General features: G+C 38.5%; 3 protein-coding genes across 57 annotated transcripts in view; 2 read left to right on the forward strand and 1 right to left on the reverse strand.

Annotated features, from left to right (window-relative positions):
* Positions 1-17,345, forward strand: part of PTS (6-pyruvoyltetrahydropterin synthase) — a 166,517-nt gene that overhangs the window by 117,690 nt on the left and 31,482 nt on the right. The window lies entirely within an intron of this gene.
* Positions 1-17,345, reverse strand: part of TIMM8B (translocase of inner mitochondrial membrane 8 homolog B) — a 1,180,384-nt gene that overhangs the window by 91,101 nt on the left and 1,071,938 nt on the right. The window lies entirely within an intron of this gene.
* Positions 1-17,345, forward strand: part of BCO2 (beta-carotene oxygenase 2) — a 48,223-nt gene that overhangs the window by 11,769 nt on the left and 19,109 nt on the right. For all 6 annotated transcript variants that reach the window (XM_050757720.1, XM_050757722.1, XM_050757719.1 and 3 more), the window contains 6 exons: positions 6,791-7,014; positions 7,196-7,311; positions 7,967-8,069; positions 14,653-14,781; positions 15,552-15,712; positions 16,962-17,129. In XM_050757720.1, the coding sequence (XP_050613677.1) occupies positions 6,791-7,014; positions 7,196-7,311; positions 7,967-8,069; positions 14,653-14,781; positions 15,552-15,712; positions 16,962-17,129 (901 nt within the window). The remainder of the gene's footprint in view (positions 1-6,790; positions 7,015-7,195; positions 7,312-7,966; positions 8,070-14,652; positions 14,782-15,551; positions 15,713-16,961; positions 17,130-17,345) is intronic.

A 17,345-nucleotide genomic window follows, 5' to 3' on the forward strand; every position in this document is an offset into this window, starting at 1 on the left:
ATTACAAAATGATGATTTCCAGTCTTAGCTGAGTGCTTGGTGCTGCCAGGAATCTTTAGCAGTCAGTGTTGTTTCCAGCTTCTCACAGGGTCTGCCGCAAGTCTCTGACCCTTTCCTGAGGCCTCCTTCATTCTCCCTGTCCCTTTCACCCTCAGCAGATAAGCTGGCCTACTTCATAGGAAGGAATGACTTGTGGGGCAGCTGCATTTGAACTCCTTCAGCTTCCCTCTTCCCACCCCCACACTTCGTCCCACCAGAATCGAAGTATGCTGCAGTCTCTTATATAAAATGCATATATTCGCTTTTAACCTACATACGTCCTCCTATATCTTTTAAATCATCTCTAGATTATTCTGTAACACTTAATACAATGCCCACACATACTTCATTCCCATGGATTTGTCTTAGTACTCAGCAAATTCAAGTTTTGCTTTGCTCCTGATCAGAGGACGCAGCCCGCTTCCTCTTCTCTGAAACCTTGATGCATCATCATCTCTCCCATTTCCTTCTCTGCCAAATAACTCTTAGAGCTCACCTTACCTTTTGGGATGCTGTAGAGCCCAGGAGTTAGTGTCATCACTGAATTCAAACCCTTGTTCTGTCACTGAGCAGCCCTGAGACTGTGGGCATATTCCTCTGAACCTTGGTTTCCACATCTGTAAATTGGGAAAAATATTCCCTTGCAGGGTCAATGTGAAGGGAGAATATATGTATAAGGGATGTAGCAAAGTGCTTAGCACAATACCTGGCATGTAGTAAGTGCTCGGTAGATGGCAGTTATCCCATTGGCAAGCTTATACCTAGATACTGTCAAACGTGGATCTCCCACCCCGCCCCCAGCTCTTGGGCTCTAGACCTGTGTTTTGCCAACTGGCTGTGGAACATCTATACTCTGGTGTTCTACAAATAGCTCAGACTCTCAAAACTGAGCCATTGACTTTTCCCCGGTACTTGTTCTTCATGTCTTCTCCATCCCGGTTAAAGTATCACCAGGCAGCCAGTCATTCAGGCCTGACTTTTTGGACCCTCTCCTTTTGTTGCTGCCTACATCCTATCAGTCATCTCTGACTTGTTTCTGGAGTTTGTCCTTTGCTCACTGGTGCTGCTTCAGTTTAGGTGCTTATCTTCTCTTGCTTGAATTATTGCCTGGGCTTCTCGTTGGCTTCTTCAGTCTGCATGCTGTTCTTTCTGTTCCAAGATGCCAGTCACACAGTTTCATTCTCCTGTTTCACAACTTCACACTTGCCTGGTGAAGGTCATTAAGCCTTAGTCTAAGTGCTGGTGATGTGGGCTGACCTGTTTCTCCAACATTATCACCTGCCACTGACAGCTCCGCCCACATGCTACCCCCTCAACTGGCTGTTCCTCTAAGATACTGTATGTCTTTTGACGCTTCCCCCTTCCATCACCTCTGCCCTTGTCCCCTCTGCAATTGGCAGACATACATAAAGAACCAGTCAAATGTTGCCTTTCTTGTTGACCTTTTCCTGATTTCCCCAGCTTTCCATCCTATTGCTCCTTCTCTGCATAAATAGCTTTTTTGTTTTGTTTTGTTTTAAGTTTCTCCCTTGTAGCAGCAATCACTTTGTATCCGTTATTTATGTGCCTGTAAGTGCTGACCTTGGCACAATGCCTGGCAGATAGTAGGGACTCAAGCATATGTTGACTTGAATAAATGAATGCATGGAATGACAGGATCTCTTGAGATAGAATCTAACAAATTGAAATATATTAAGTAGCAAAAATTCTTGAAATTATTGTAACTTTTTTTGAAAAATACTACCAAAGTAGACAAACCATTAGTTAACATGATGAAGAAGATAAAGGGAAAAGGCACGAATATACAAAGTATGAAATGACAATGGAGAAGAAATAATTGAAACAGAAAAAAATTAATTACAAGAGACTTTGAAGGCCTTTATGCAAATACATTTGAAAGCCTTGATAAAATGGATAATTCTATAGGGAAAGCAGATTACCAAAATTGATGGAGGCCAGGTGTGGTGGCTCATGCCTGTAATCCCAGCACTTTGGGAGGCCAAGGCAGGATAACCTTAGCATTTTGGGAGGGTGAGGCAGGAGGATTGCTTGAGGAAAGGAGTTCGAGACCAGTCTGGGCAACATAGCCAGACCATGTCTCTATAAAAAGAAAAAGAAAAAGAATTAAACAAAATTGATAGAGAGGGAAGTTTTTTATTTTTCAATTTTTTCTATTTCTATTACTTTTATTTTATTTTTTATTTTTGAGAGGGAGTCTCGCTCTGTCGCCCAGGCTGGAGTACAGTGGTGCAATCTTGGCTCACTGCAAGCTCCGCCTACCGAGTAGCTGGGACTACAGGTGCCTGCCACCACACCTGGTTAAATTTTTTTGTGTTCTTAGTAGAGATGGGTTTCACCGTGTTAACCAGGATGGTCTTGATCTCCTGACCTCATGATCCGCCCACCTTGGCCTCCCAAAGTGCTGGGATTACAGGCGTGAGCCACCGCACCCGGCCTTAGAGAGGGAAGTTTTAAGTAGACCAGTTTCTGGGGAACATCACACACTGGGGCCTATCATGGGGAGGGGGGAGGGGGGAGGGATTGCATTGGGAGTTATACCTGATGTAAATGAAGAGTTGATGGGTGCTGATGAGTTGATGGCTGCAGCACACCAACATGGCACAAGTATACATATGTAACAAACCTGCACGTTATGCACATGTACCCTAGAACTCAAAGTATAATAATAAAAAAAAAAAAAAAAAAAAAAAAAAAAAAAAAAAAGAAATAGGAACCTTGTTAAGGAAATATTTCTCAAAAAAATTACCAGGCCCAGATTATTTCACAGATGAATTCTACCAAACCTTCAAATGTGAGATAGTCCCAATACTTTATAAATTATTTCAGAGCATCAAAAATGAAGGAAACTTCCCAATTGTTTTTATAAAGGAAGTATCATGTTAATATCTAAATATGACAAAGATCATGGAAAAAAGTAAACTGCAGACTAATATTATTTATGAATATCCATGATAAAGTACAAAATAGGCCAAATATTGTGGCTTATACCTGTAATCCTAGCACTTTAGGATGCTGAGGCAGGAGGATTTCTTGAGGCCTGGAGCTCGAGATTAGCCTGGGCAACATAGTGAGACTCCATCTTTACAAAAAAATAAAAAAGTAGCCAAGTGTGGTGGCATGTCCCTGTAGTCCCAGCTTTCTTGGGAGGCTGAGGCGGGAGGATCACTTCAGCCCACAATTGAGGATGCAGTGAGCTATGACAGTGCCACTGCACTCCAGCCTGGGCCACAGAACAAGATCCTGTCTCTTAAAAAAAGTACAAAATATATAATACTATTATAGCACTAATAAATATTTTGTTAAGAAACAGAATTCAATACCACATTAAAAAATAAAATTAACTATGAGCAGATGGGATTAATTTCAAGAATACAAGGTAGGTTTGTTATTAGTGAATTCATTAATACAATACAAATACACCATATTAATAAGTTCCAGGAAAAATAATCACAGAATTATCTCCATAGATGTTGAAAAAGCTTTTGTGAAAATTAAACATCCACTCTTCCTAAAAATTGCTTAAGAAAATAGGTTTTGGCTGGGCACAGTGGCTCACACCTGTAATCCCTGCAATTTGGGAGGCCGAGGTGGGCAGATCACGAGGTCAGGAGATCAGGACCATCCTGGCTAACATGGTGAAACCCCGTATCTACTAAAAATACAAAAAATTAGCTGGGTGTGGTGGCACGTGCTTGTGATCCCAGCTACTCAGGAGGCTGAGGCAGGAGAATCGCTTGTAACCTGGGAGGCGGAGGTTGCAAGAGCAAGATTGTGCCACTGCACTGGGCTACAGAGTGAGACTCTGTCTCAAAAAAAAAAAAGAAAATAGGGTTTATTGGATAGTTTCTAAATATGATTTTATATGTATGTGTTTCTTAATGTATATATATCTTGGTATATGTTTATAATATATTATAAATATCTTAAATAACTCGCTATCTATTATATCCTGGTGCTACAAGCAGTAATACTACATTGGAAAATATATGAGTATTTTCTTCAAGTCCAGACACAGGAAAGAATGATCAGTATCTTCACTACTGTTCAACATTGTACCAGATGTAAGCAATGCAATTAGATGAAAGACATTGACCAGAGGCACAAGGACTAGTAAAGTAAAATTCTCTTTTTGCAGATGATATAATATTACTATTTTATCATATTAATATAATAACCATATTAATCCTGGAAAACCATAGAGAATCAATGATAAAACTAAATTTAACAATAAAAGGTGAGGTCACAGGATATACAATTAACATACTGAAATAATATCCTTCATGTATGCAAACAATAATCAGAGAACATAATGTTGGGAAACTTCATTTACAATTGCAACAAAGAAGATTAAATACTTCGCAATGAATTTAGAAATGTGCAAACTTTAAAACACTCTTGGAAGATAAATTCGAATAAATGGAAAGACCATCCCCTGTTGTTGAATAGAGTGATTCAACGTCATAGAGATGTCCCAGTTCTCCCTGAGTCAATTTATAAATCTAATACAATCTTAATAAAAATTCCAACAAGCTGTTTAAGAAAGTTGGACCAACTGATACTAAAGTTCATATAGCACAATAAATATGTAAGAATTGACAAGAAAACACTAAAATTTTTTTTCAGAGGGAGCAACTAGACCTACCAGATATTAAAATATACCATAAAGCCTTTACAATTAAAACATTGTGATATTGGTGCAAGAAAGGACCACTATAGATTAGAAAGACCAGAAGTAAACCCAGGAATTTACGGACATTTAGTTATCTGAAAATAGTGGCATCCCAAATCATTGGGTTAAAGACAAATTTTTCTTTTTTCTTTCCTGCAATTAAAAAAATTTTGGTAAAATACATATAGCATAAAATTTACCATCCTAACCATTTTTAAGACTACAGTTAAGTAGTGTTAAGTATATTCATCTTGTCATGAAACAGATCTTTAGAACTTTTTCATTTTGTGAAATTGAAACTCTGTATTCATTAAGCAGCAATTCTTTATTTCTCCTTCCTCCTTCCTCCTATTAACCACCATTCTACCTTCTGTTTTTATGAACTTGACTACTTTAAATACCTTATATAAGTAGAATCATACAATATTTGTCTTTTTATGACTGGTGTATTTCATATCACATAATGTCCTCAATGGTTCCTTCATGTTGTAACATGTGACAGGATTTCCTTCATTTTAAAGGATAAGTAATATTCCAGTATATGTTTTGGGGGAGACAAAATTTTCCCTCTTACCTCTTAGGGTCAGCTGAGCCCAAGAATTAAATGGACATAGGACAGATTAACAAGAGAAAAACATACAAATTTTATTATAAGTTTTACATGTACCTTGGAACCACTCCTCCCCCAAGAAAAATGAAGAGCCAAAGAATAAGTTAGGGCTGAAAGCTTGTACTAGGTTGGACAAAGTGTAGTAAATGGTGAAAATGTGACAAGACAAAGGAGTTTGGGCTACGGCAGTTAATTGTGTGAAAGTGACCATGAAGATAAAGGTTAGTTTAACAGGGTTCGTTTGCACAGATCTTTCTCATTTTCTCAGCCTCAACTCCCTACCTTTGGTAATATAAATATCTTCCTTCCTTCTGGTACAGGGAGGGCACCTTTCACATGGGAGTTTTATTCCTGCTTTCAGGAAGGAATAAAGAAGGTCAGAGTGCCCTTCATGCGTCAGCTGTTTTTCAAGTACCTTTTAACTCAAAATAATCGGTATGTCAAAGTGGCATATTTTGGCGTAGCATGCTCTGAACCCTTACAGTGTAAACATTTTGTTCGTGCATTCAACCACTGATGGACACTTGAGTTGCTTCCACCCTTTGGCTATTGTGAATGATGCTGCTGTGAACATGGGTGTACAAATATCTCTTCCAGTCTCTGCTTTCAGGAACCATTGCCTTTTAAGACAATGATGTTAGCTTTGTTTATCCATACTGAAGGTATTAAGCATTCAATGTGTTAAGCATATGAAAGAAGAGACCATATAAGAAACCATTTAAAAAGCGAAACCACAAACTTTTCCTTACAGTTTTCAATGTTTAACTGTTTAAGTAGATCATTCCTAAGGTGTAATCATATGGACAAAAATGATTAAGAAGGACAGTTATCTTATTTGTCTACTTTAGCATAATCTTGATAAAGTTGAAAAATTTTAGAGTAAATGGAAACTTTAATACATATAAGATATGAAGATAACTATTTCTAAAAGCTTAGGAACTCTTCCTTTTTTTATTTTTATTTTTAATGAGACGGGGTTTTGCTATGTTGCCCAGGCTAGTCTCAAGCAATCCACCTGCCTCAGCCTCCTAAATTGCTGGGCTTACAGGTGTGAGCCACTGTGCCTGGCCTGGAACTCATTCTGATTAGGTAAATGTCAGGCATCCCATATCCTCTCATGCTATTATCTTAGCCATGGAGTAAAGGTTAGAATTTTCTTAGGATTCACCACAATAGGGGTTTTCTAAAATGTGAGGGTTTTTTTTTTTTTTTTTTTTTTTTTTTTGACAGGGGTAAGGGTCAGGAGAATGCAAATTATTCTTTCCTTTTATACCTAGGATATGCCCAAAATGCTATCCTCCCATAATTTCAAGTTCTCTGACTAATCAGGTTGTGCTGGGAACCTGTCCCATTTCCTTATCTTTATATTTGAAATGAAGATCTATCACTCTTTCCCTCATTTTTACCCCATGTTTTCTTACTAATATTTATTTATTTTCTCCTGTTTGAAGGTACAATCATTGGTTTGATGGGATGGCACTGCTTCACCAGTTCAGGATGGCAAAGGGCACAGTGACATACAGGAGCAAGTTTCTACAGAGTGATACATATAAGGCCAACAGTGCTAAAAACCGAATTGTGATGTCAGAATTTGGCACACTGGCTATCCCGGATCCATGCAAGAATGTTTTTGAACGTTTCATGTCCAGGTTTGAGCTGCCTGGTAAAGCTGCAGGTGAGAGTGATGATTATTTAAACTATTATGATATATACCATTTATACAAACATAAATCTTGAAAATAGATTTTTTTTTGTATATGTGAGAGGATGTTGAAATTGCTTTCTTCCTTTGAGTGTGTGCTTAGCATCTGCTACAGTAAGCATGGTACTTAAATAACTCTAGGGTTTGGTTTCAGCCATGACTGACAACACTAATGTCAACTATGTGCAGTACAAGGGTGATTACTACCTCTGCACTGAGACCAACTTTATGAATAAAGTGGACATTGAAACTCTGGAAAAGACAGAAAAGGTAAAGTACAGGTAAAAAAATGAATAAAATAGATCCTAACATTTCTTTCCATTCGAAATGCTTTTTAGAGTAGTATATATCAAGAAGAAATTGGAGCCTTAACTACAGAAAAACAAAGTTATTCATGATGCAGGTCACCTTTACCCTCTGGTCTGATGGCCTCTGGGTTGGTTTTCCTTAAATATAATTCTAAACTCCTTCCTTAGCCCTAACATCTGAAGGCTAGGGTAAAGGAGAAATAGAATAGTACTGATCTACTTTGGCTAGTTGCTGTTCTTCCTAGCTATGGTTAGTATTGGACTGGAGGTTGTCTATACCTGTATTTCCTTCATGTAACATATTAATTAAAAAGAAAATTTTAGACTAGGTTTTTAATTTTAATTCTTATGCTTCTTTTGAATTTTCCTGTGGTATTAGGCAAATTTATTCAGGGTAGTTTTGTTGTTAGTAGTGGTGATGGGTTTTTGTTTATTGTTTTTAGTCTTGATTTCTTTTTTTTAGTGGGAAAAATAATTTTTATTTCTCAGAGGCAAGAAATTAGGGCTTACATTGCAGTTTTCATATCATATTTTTAAAAACATTAGATATTTCTACTATTTATGCATGTAAGTAGAGATCTGCCCATTAAAAATCTCCAATGGTCTCAAATTTGCAGGTAGATTGGAGCAAATTTATTGCTGTGAATGGAGCAACTGCACATCCTCATTACGACCCGGATGGAACTGCATACAATATGGGGAACTCCTTTGGGCCATTTGGTAAAGTTGCGATAGAGGTCTTTTTAGAAATAATTGAGACCAGGCATGGTGGCACATGTCTGAATCTCAGCACTTTGGGAGGACAAGGCCGGAGAATTTCTTGAGCCCAGGAGTTCGAGACAAGCCTGGGCAACAAAGTGAGACCTCATTTTACCCAAAAACAAAAACATTAGCCAGGTGTGGTAGTGCGCACCCGTGGTCCCAGCTACTTGGGAGGCTGAGGTGGGAGAATTCCTTGAGCCTAGGAGTTTGAGATTGTAGTGAGCCATGACTGTACCACTGCACTTCAGACTAGGCAACACAGCAAGATCCTGTCTCACAAAAATAAATAAATAAATAAATAGGAAAGAAATAATTGGGTGTTAACTGTCTTCTTGGGGTTCAATTATAGTTAAGATGTAAACATATGAAACATCATTTGAAAAGTCTGAAAGAAAATCTCCAAAATAGCATTACCCAACTTAAAATATATGATTTATCATTAAGTATCTGTTCTACGGTCTATTGGTACGTATGCTTAGTAGCTGATTTTCGATTTGACCTTTTTAGTTTAACTCACATTTTTATGTTTCATTGTGCCTCTCGCTTACAAGCATTGTAGGGATTTTCAGTACATATTTCTCAAACTGGAATTTTTAATAAGTACCATATTAGAAGTATAAGAAATTTAGAATGTTGCAGCCAAGAGATACAAGGAAGGTGCATTGTCTATCATAGGGAAGGAATTTATTTTTATCATGAAAGTAATACACTACACGGTAAGTTAAAGTCATAGTGGGGTTGCATGCACAACCACTTAAGTCACATCTCTTTTCTACTCTCCAATCTGCTCCAGAAAGTTCTGATAGCTAATAATGATAGTTAACATTTATGGAGTATCTACTATGTGTTAAGCATTTTTCCCCATATTTTTTCATTTAATCCTTATGCCAACTCTCCGAGAAAGGTGCTAATATTACCTTGGTTTTACAGACAAAGGCAGTGAACCTTGAGGAGAGCTAAATGACTTGCTCTAGTAAGCTTTTGACTCACACACGAAGCCTTGCTTGCTAGTTACTCTATTAGACCATCTCATTAGTTATTCATCATGGAATGCAGAAGACTCTATTGGTATTTTTTTAATACTCAATCTTCACCTGTTCACCATGTCCTTCTCTACTTGTTAAGGCCTTTTCACCTATCTACCCACTCTTCTAAGGGCATGTGAATTCAGGTTTCTATACATGAATACATATGTCTCTCCCTGTTTGAAGAGGAATGTGTAAGTAAGTATAGTAGACCCCCCTTCTCTGTGGTTTCACTTTCACAGTTTCAGTTATCCAGTCTGAGTATTTTATGATATTTTGTGAGATAAAAACTACATTCACGTAATTTTTATTACAGTATATTGTTATAATTGTTTTATTTTATTATTAGTTATTGTTGTTAATCTCTTACTGTGCCTAATTTAGAAATTAAAGTTTATCATAAGTATATATGTAAAGAAAAAAACAGTGTGTGTAGGGTTTGTACTATCCATGATTTTAGGCATCCACCGGGGGGTTTGGAATGTATCCCCCCTGGATACAGGGGGACTCCTGCATTAGATATGTTTGACTATCTTTCTCTCAGCTATCAATTAATCTACCATCTACAACCTATGAAATATTTGTATAGGTTAATGGTATAACTTTGGTGCATAATTGGCTTTGTGGCTTGCTCCTCTCTATCTCTCCATATTTACATCTCTGAGTGTATATAAAGATGAATACTACAGGTTTGCTTTTTACTGGCACGAGTAGAGAGAGAGTGCTCTAGACACCTCTACACCCAGTTCTCTCTCTTCTTTATTACTTGATCTCAGATAAGGAGGATTCTTCAACACTGTTATAGGAAACAGCAAACATCCTTCTAAGTAAAATGTTTTAGCAAAATGGATCCAAGAACCCAGCAATTTTCGGTCCATCTATCTTATCTTGATCATTAAAAAAATCAATTTCGTAATAAATTAACTCTGTTAACCAAGTAGATAACTTTGTAACTCATTCATAATATGACAAATACTATTTTGCCATTCTAAATTACTTTTTTTAAATTTTTGAGATGGAGTCTTGCTCTGTTGCCAGGCTGGAGTGCAGTGGTACGATCTCAGCTCACTGCAACCTCTGCCTCCCAGGTTCAAGTGATTCTCCTGCCTCAGCCTCCCGAGTAGCTGGGACTACAGGTGTCCTCCACCATGCCCGGCTAATTTTTGTGTTTTTAGTGGAGACGAGGTTTCACCATGTTGGCTGGGATGGTCTCGATCTCCTGACCTTGTGATCTGCCCGCCTGGGCCTCCCAAAATGCTGGGATTACAGGTGTGAGCCACCACGCCTGGCCAATCACATTTTTTTTTTTTTTTTTTAAGATGAAGGCTCGCTCTGTTGCGCAGGCTGGAATGCAGTGGCACGAGCTTGGCTCACTGCAACCTCCGTCTCCCAGATTCAAGTGATTCTTCTGCCTCAGTCTCCTGAGTAGCTGGGATTACAGGTGCCTGCCACCATGGCTGGCTAATTTTTGTATTTTTAGTAGAGACGGGGTTTCAGCCATATTGACCAGGCTGGTCTCGAACTCCTGACCTCAAGTAATCTGCCCACCTCAGCCTTCCAAAATGCTGGGATTTCAGGCACTAGCCACTGCGCCTGGCCTAAATTACATATTCTAAAATAATAGTAACTAGATCTGTGATTTTCAACCTTTAATGTGCCTAACAATAATCTGGAATGTAGATTGAATCATCTGGATTTCATTCATCTTCAGGGATTCTGGTTTAGTAGAACTGAAAAGGGGCTAAAAATTTGCATTTTAACATGGTCTCTGGGTGATCTTGGTGCAAGTGGCCCCTGGACCTCACTGATTAACCCAGCCACCAATCATGAGAGCCTGTGCTTGTTACTTTGCCTCAGTTTGCTGCTTGTCTCCAGGAGACAAACTTCTGGAGAGTCTCCCAGAATTCAGCTGACAGTATTGGGCAGGTCTGGTCTTTCTGGACATTCTTCTGCTGGGTGTTTCCTGGGTGTCTGTTTGTCTTACCTAATGCCTTCGAGACTTGCAGTTAGAACAGTTCATTAATTAATGTGTTTAAATTCTGTGAATTGAGTAATCCAATTGCTGAGACAGGAAATTCATCTCTTTATCTTCTCCTAATCCCAACGAACACTGAACCTACTTCTTTTTTTTTTTTTTTTTCCTTCACTTGATTATTTGGTTCAGTGAGAAGTTTTTGAACTGGAACTCAATGTGCATGCAACTGCAGGGAGCTCGACTACTTGATAGACATTTGGGGGAAATTTAGTTATTCTCATTGTATTACAGTAAAATGCTTGCTAGTAATTGCTACCTTTAGGAAGTAAAAAGCTTTTGTTTTAGCTTTTCTAGATATTTTTAAAAGGCTTTTAAAATTTATGAAAATCCTGCAAACATTAATCAATCCAGTTAGTTTTTAATACTTATTTAAAATATGTTGTTCAGACTAATGTTAAAGACAATAATAGAGTATTCTTGGACTATAGAGCTTGTCTAATATTTCTTTCATCACTGTACAAAGCATGACGTTTTGTACATAATGGATTCTCAAAACATATCTATATCCCCAACCTAGACCTCCCCAGTATTTTATATCCAATTGCTTAGTCAGCATTCTTCTTAGGATGTCTAATAGGCATTGCAAAATTAACTTGTCAAAAACCAGACTCCTGATATTTTCCCCTAAACTACCACCACCTCCTCTTCTCCTCCTCCTCCTTCTCTCTCTTCCTTGTTCTCCTTCCTTCCCTTCCTTCCCTTCCCTCCCTTCCTTCCCTTCCCTTCCTTCCCTTCCCTTCCCTTCCCTTCCCTCCCTCATTCCTCCTTCTTCTTCCTTCTTCTTCTTCTTTCTTCGATTAGAGATGGAGTCTTGCTATATCGCTCAGGCTGGACTTGAACTCCTGGGCTCAAGAGATGCTCCCAAGAAGCTGGACTATAGGCATGCACCACTGTGCCTGGCTTATTTCTTTCTCTCCTTAAGATGACTCTTCCCCATCTCAGGAGATACTAACTCCATCTTTCCAGTTGCTAAGGACAATAACTGTGGAATCATCCTTTACATTTATCTCTTATATCAGTTGATCCAAAAGTAATTTCAGGGTCAGGTGCAGTGGCTTATGTCTGTAATTCCAGCACTTTGGGAGGCCGAGGTGGGTGTATTGCTTGAGCTCTGGAGTTTGAGACCAGCCTAGACAATATAGCAAGATCTCATCTCTACAAAAAATACAAAAATTAGCCGGATATAGTGGCATGTGCCTGTGGTCCCAGCTACTCGGGAGGATGAGGTGGGAGGATCGCTTGAGCCCAGAAGGTTGAGGCTGCAGTGAGTTGTGATTGCATCACTGCACTCCAGCCTGAGTGACAGAGTGAGACCCTGTCTCAAAAAAAAAAAACCCAACCAACCAACCAAACAAACAAACAAACAAAAAAAGTAATTTCAGCAATGCCTTCAAAATATATCAACAATCCAACCATTTCACACCACCTCCATGGCCACCACTCTACTTTGAGTCACTATCCCTTCTCACTTGAATGACTGCAATAGCCCCTCAACTAGTTGCCCTGATTCTGCCCTTGCCCCACTTCGGTTTCTTTTCAGCACGGTAACACCAGAGTTACCAGAGTTATCCTTTTAACCCACACCCGCGTCTCTGAACTTACCTCCTAGACACTCCTCCTTGCTTATCATGATAGGGCCACACTGGCCTCCTTGCTGATACTTAGACACTCCAGTGGTGCTCCTGGCTGAGAATTTTTGCATTTGCTCTTTCCTCCACCTGGAATGCATTTCTCCCAGATATCTTCAAGTGTTCTTCCTCACCTCCTTTAGGTCTTTACTCAAATGTCACCCACTTAGTGAAACTTTCCAGACCAGCATATTTAAAGGTGCAAACAGTAGCTCCTACTCCTCATATGATCACTCCTTATCCTTATTCCTTGGCTTTTTTTCTATTATAGTTCTCATTGTCATCTGATGCATTATATTTTTACTTATTATATGATTTAAAAGAAACACAATAAGACAAAATAAGAGATCTTGTCTGAGCACAGTGGCTCACACCTGTAATCACAGCACTTTGGGAAGCTGAGGTGGGAGGATTGCTTGAGACAAGGAGTTCGAGGCTGCAATGAGCTATGATCACACCACTGTACTCCTGCCTGGGTGACAGTGCAAGGCCCTGTCTCTAAAAATAAAATGAAGAAGAAGAAGGTGGAGGAAGAGGGGGGGATTTTTGTCTATTTTGCATATTTCTGTATACAAGTGCCTGGAATATAGTACTAAGAACACTCAGAATAGTAGGTGCTCAAAAAGTAGTAGTTGCAGAATAAATAAATAAAGAACTGTACTGGAAAGCAGATAAATAAGCAGAAAATTGTATACAATGAGATACGTGCTATGACTATGAGGATGTAATGAGGACATACAATAGGGGCACCAAATGCCTTTGGGGTGGGGAAGTGTCAGGGAAGACTACTTGAGGAGTGGATATCTGAGTTGATTCTTGAAGAGCCAGTAAGCAATAGACAGATGAATGACTGCATGAAAGAATGTTGATGAGACAGGATGGGATGGAACCCAGAGTGACCCTAGGGGTCCAGAGGGTTGAGGGAAGGAGCTGGACACGAGTGCAAATGGAGACTGTAGTTAGAATAGGGGAAGGAAGGGAAGGAACAGAATTTGAGGATATTTCTGGCTGCTATTTTTTTTTTGAGTTTAAGAACTTCAACTCTATGACCTGTCTATTCACCATACATATGAGACAGGTCCATTATAATCACTACCTCATTATATAATAGCTCTTTTTTTTATTATTATACTTTAAGTTCTGGGGTACATGTGCAGAATGTGCAGGTTTGTTACATAGGTATACACATGCCATGGTGGTTTGCTGCACCCATCAACCCGGCATCTACATTAGATATTTGTCATAATGCTATCTCTCCACTAGCCCCCCACCCCCTGAAAGGCCCTGGTGTGTGATGTTCCCCTCCCTGTGTCGATGTGTTCTCATTGTTCAACTCCCACTTATGAGTGAGAACATGCGGTTTGGTTTTCTGTTCTTATGTTAGTTTGCTGAGAATGATGGTTTCCAGCTTCATCCATGTCCCTGCAAAGGACATGAACTCATCCTTTTTTATGACTGCATAGTATTCCAAGGCATATATGTGGCAGATTTTGTTTGTCCAGTCTATCATTGATGGGCATTTGGGTTGGTTCCAAGTCTTTGCTATTGTGAACAGTGCCTGGCTGCTACCTTAATGTTTCCTATGAATTAGAGATGAAGTTAGCATTATAATAGAATGAATCATTGGTTGATCACTTTGGATGTGCTGTTTCAAAACCTTAGCTAATTATTTTCATAGAGATAACATATTTTTAAGATCCAAATCTTTGTTTGAAATAACCCTTCAGGAAATAAGAGTGTCATGCATATTGCATAAATCTCTTAATTGCTTTTGGCAAGTCCACAAGTGCAAGGGTTGTCTTTTAATCTAGAATGTATGTAAAACAAGTAAGATAGGACTTTTCATTTTTCAGGTTTCTCCTATAAGGTTATTCGGGTTCCTCCAGAGAAGGTGGACCTTGGGGAGACCATCCATGGAGCCCAGGTGATATGTTCTATTGCTCCTACAGAGAAGGGGAAACCTTCTTACTACCATAGCTTTGGTGAGTCCAAGGATAAGGCAAATTTCAGTGGGCCCTGCCTTGATGTTGCTGTAGCAGAAGGACTAGTTTGGCAAATGTTATGTTAATAGTTTATCATGCTATGGTGATAATGAGACCAAGGTTGCATTTTGATGCTAGTTAAGGTTATTCTGTTTAGTCACATACTCCTGACCCTAGCCAGCTGACTGCTTGAAAAGATATACTGTAGTTGCTGCTTTAGTATAAGCAATTACTAAAAAATTAGTTGATAGAATTTAAAATTTTAGGCAACCAATAGCAATCAGACATGAAAAGGTCATCTTGACTCTATTTTGAGGGGAAATTCATATTCTATATAGATTGGTTCAGCTTTTACTCAGACTATTTATTTTCTGTATTTTAAATCATATAGCCAAACTGCTCCTAGATTCTTATCCCGAGTATAAGCAGGAAAAGGATTAAGGGATACATGTACAGATCATAAAGGACACTTTAATACTATACTTTTTTACTTTGATCCTAAACCAAATAATTTAAAAAGAAAAGGAAAAAAAGATAAAAAGCAAGCTGAGAACATGCAACCCAAGCTATTCTAAGCAGTTCCCTTTTTTATGTAGGAATAGGAAATATGTATAGTAAAGCTGGGAGACAGTAAACATGTATTTCTGGCTGGCATTTGTTTAGGGCATCAGTAACATGTCCAGGCATTCAGACAAGTCCCCATAACTGTCACATTTCAGACAACTCTAGTTTGCCAAATAACATTTTTATTGTTTGCTGGAACCTTTTAGGAATGACAAGGAACTATATTATTTTCATTGAACAACCTCTAAAGATGAACCTGTGGAAAATTGCCACTTCTAAAATTCGAGGAAAGGCCTTTTCAGATGGGATAAGCTGGGAACCCCAGTGTAATACACGGTTTCATGTGGTGGATAAACACACTGGACAGGTGGAGTATATTTATCATGAAAATTGTTGGAAACAAAGGCAAATTTCCATATAGTTGATTTTTTAACCTTCCCTGGATATTATTTGCATAGGACACTTTTAATCAAGGATATTACCTTCTTCTATAGGTTGAGCTAGCTACTTATTAATTAGTACGATGGATTTTGCATATTAGAGAATTATAGGAAACAATTTTATCCTTTTAATGATCTGATTCAATTAAAATGGCATCCAAGAAACTCTCTTAGCATGGATTTTTTCCATATCATAATAGCTGCTAAAGAGGGTGTTGTTCGTGCAGAAATCTTCTGTAATTTTTGCAGTAATACTCTAATTAGTTGATTCTCTGGCTTCTTTTTTCCTTTTTTTTTTTTTTGAGTTTTTTTTTTTTTTTTTTTTTTTAGACGGAGTCTTCTCTATCACTAGGCTGGAGTATAGTGGTGAGATCTTAGCTCACTGCAACCTCCACCTCCCGGGTTCAAGTGAGTCTCCTGCCTCAGCCTCCTCAGTAGCTGGGACTACAGGCATGTGCCACCACACCCAGCTAATTTTTTTGTATTTTTAGTAGAGACAGGGTTTCACCATGTTGACCAGGATGGTCTTGATCTCTTGACCTCATGATCTGCCCACCTCCCAAAGTGCTAAGATTACAGGTGTGAGCCACCATGCCCAGCCCAATTCTCTGGCTTCTTAATATGTGAATGTGACAATCCTACTAAAGTCCAACCATGATGGTTGAATATCTTTTTACACTCCTGATTCATACCACTATTATATTTGCCTACTTTTTACCTCTCTAAAGAGATAGTATCTTAAATTTACTCTATCTGGATCTCATTACAAAAAAAAATTTAGTAATGACTGCACTTTAAAAAAATTAGTCTCTTAATTTATCATCAATATACTGAGTAGCAATATTTTCTATTTAACCATGCAGTTAGAGTCCAAGATTTACATATCATTCAAAACATTGGGCTATATTTCATGAGGGTTTTTAAGTTCATTGTAACAATTGATCAGTCTATATCAAATAGCCCCAGTTCATTGCTTAAGCAAACAATGTTTAAATCAAAGCATATTTGCTTCTACATTCTGTGTTCTACTTTTATATATACTGGACCTGCCATTTCAGAGGGGGAAATCCTCCTAATTTTCTTATTTTGAACTTTTTGGACCTGTTTCCTAAAGGAAAGGGAAAAAGAAGAAAACTAAAAAAAAAATTTTTTCATTGTTTGTGTTTTCCCCTGCAGCTTCTTCCAGGGAGATACTACAGCAAACCTTTTGTTGCATTTCATCATATCAATGCCTTTGAGGACCAGGGCTGTGTTATAATTGATTTGTGCTGTCAAGATAATGGAAGAATCCTAGAAGTTTACCAGTTACAGAATCTCAGGAAGGCTGGGGAAGAGCTTGATCAGGTAAACATTAGAATTTGTCAAGAGTCATCAGAATAATTTTGAACTCCAAGATCTTGCTTTGGCTTTGGAATTACATGTTTTTTTCTCTCTGTCTCTCTCTCACATGTTTCTCTCTCTCTCTCTCTCTCTTTTTTTTCTTTTGAGACCGAGTCTTGCTCTGTCACCCAGGCTAGAGTGCAATGGTGCGATCTTGGCTCACTGCAACCTCCACCTCCC

Source organism: Macaca thibetana, chromosome 14 (assembly GCF_024542745.1).
Source record: "Macaca thibetana thibetana isolate TM-01 chromosome 14, ASM2454274v1, whole genome shotgun sequence".
Taxonomy (NCBI): Eukaryota; Metazoa; Chordata; class Mammalia; order Primates; family Cercopithecidae; genus Macaca; species Macaca thibetana.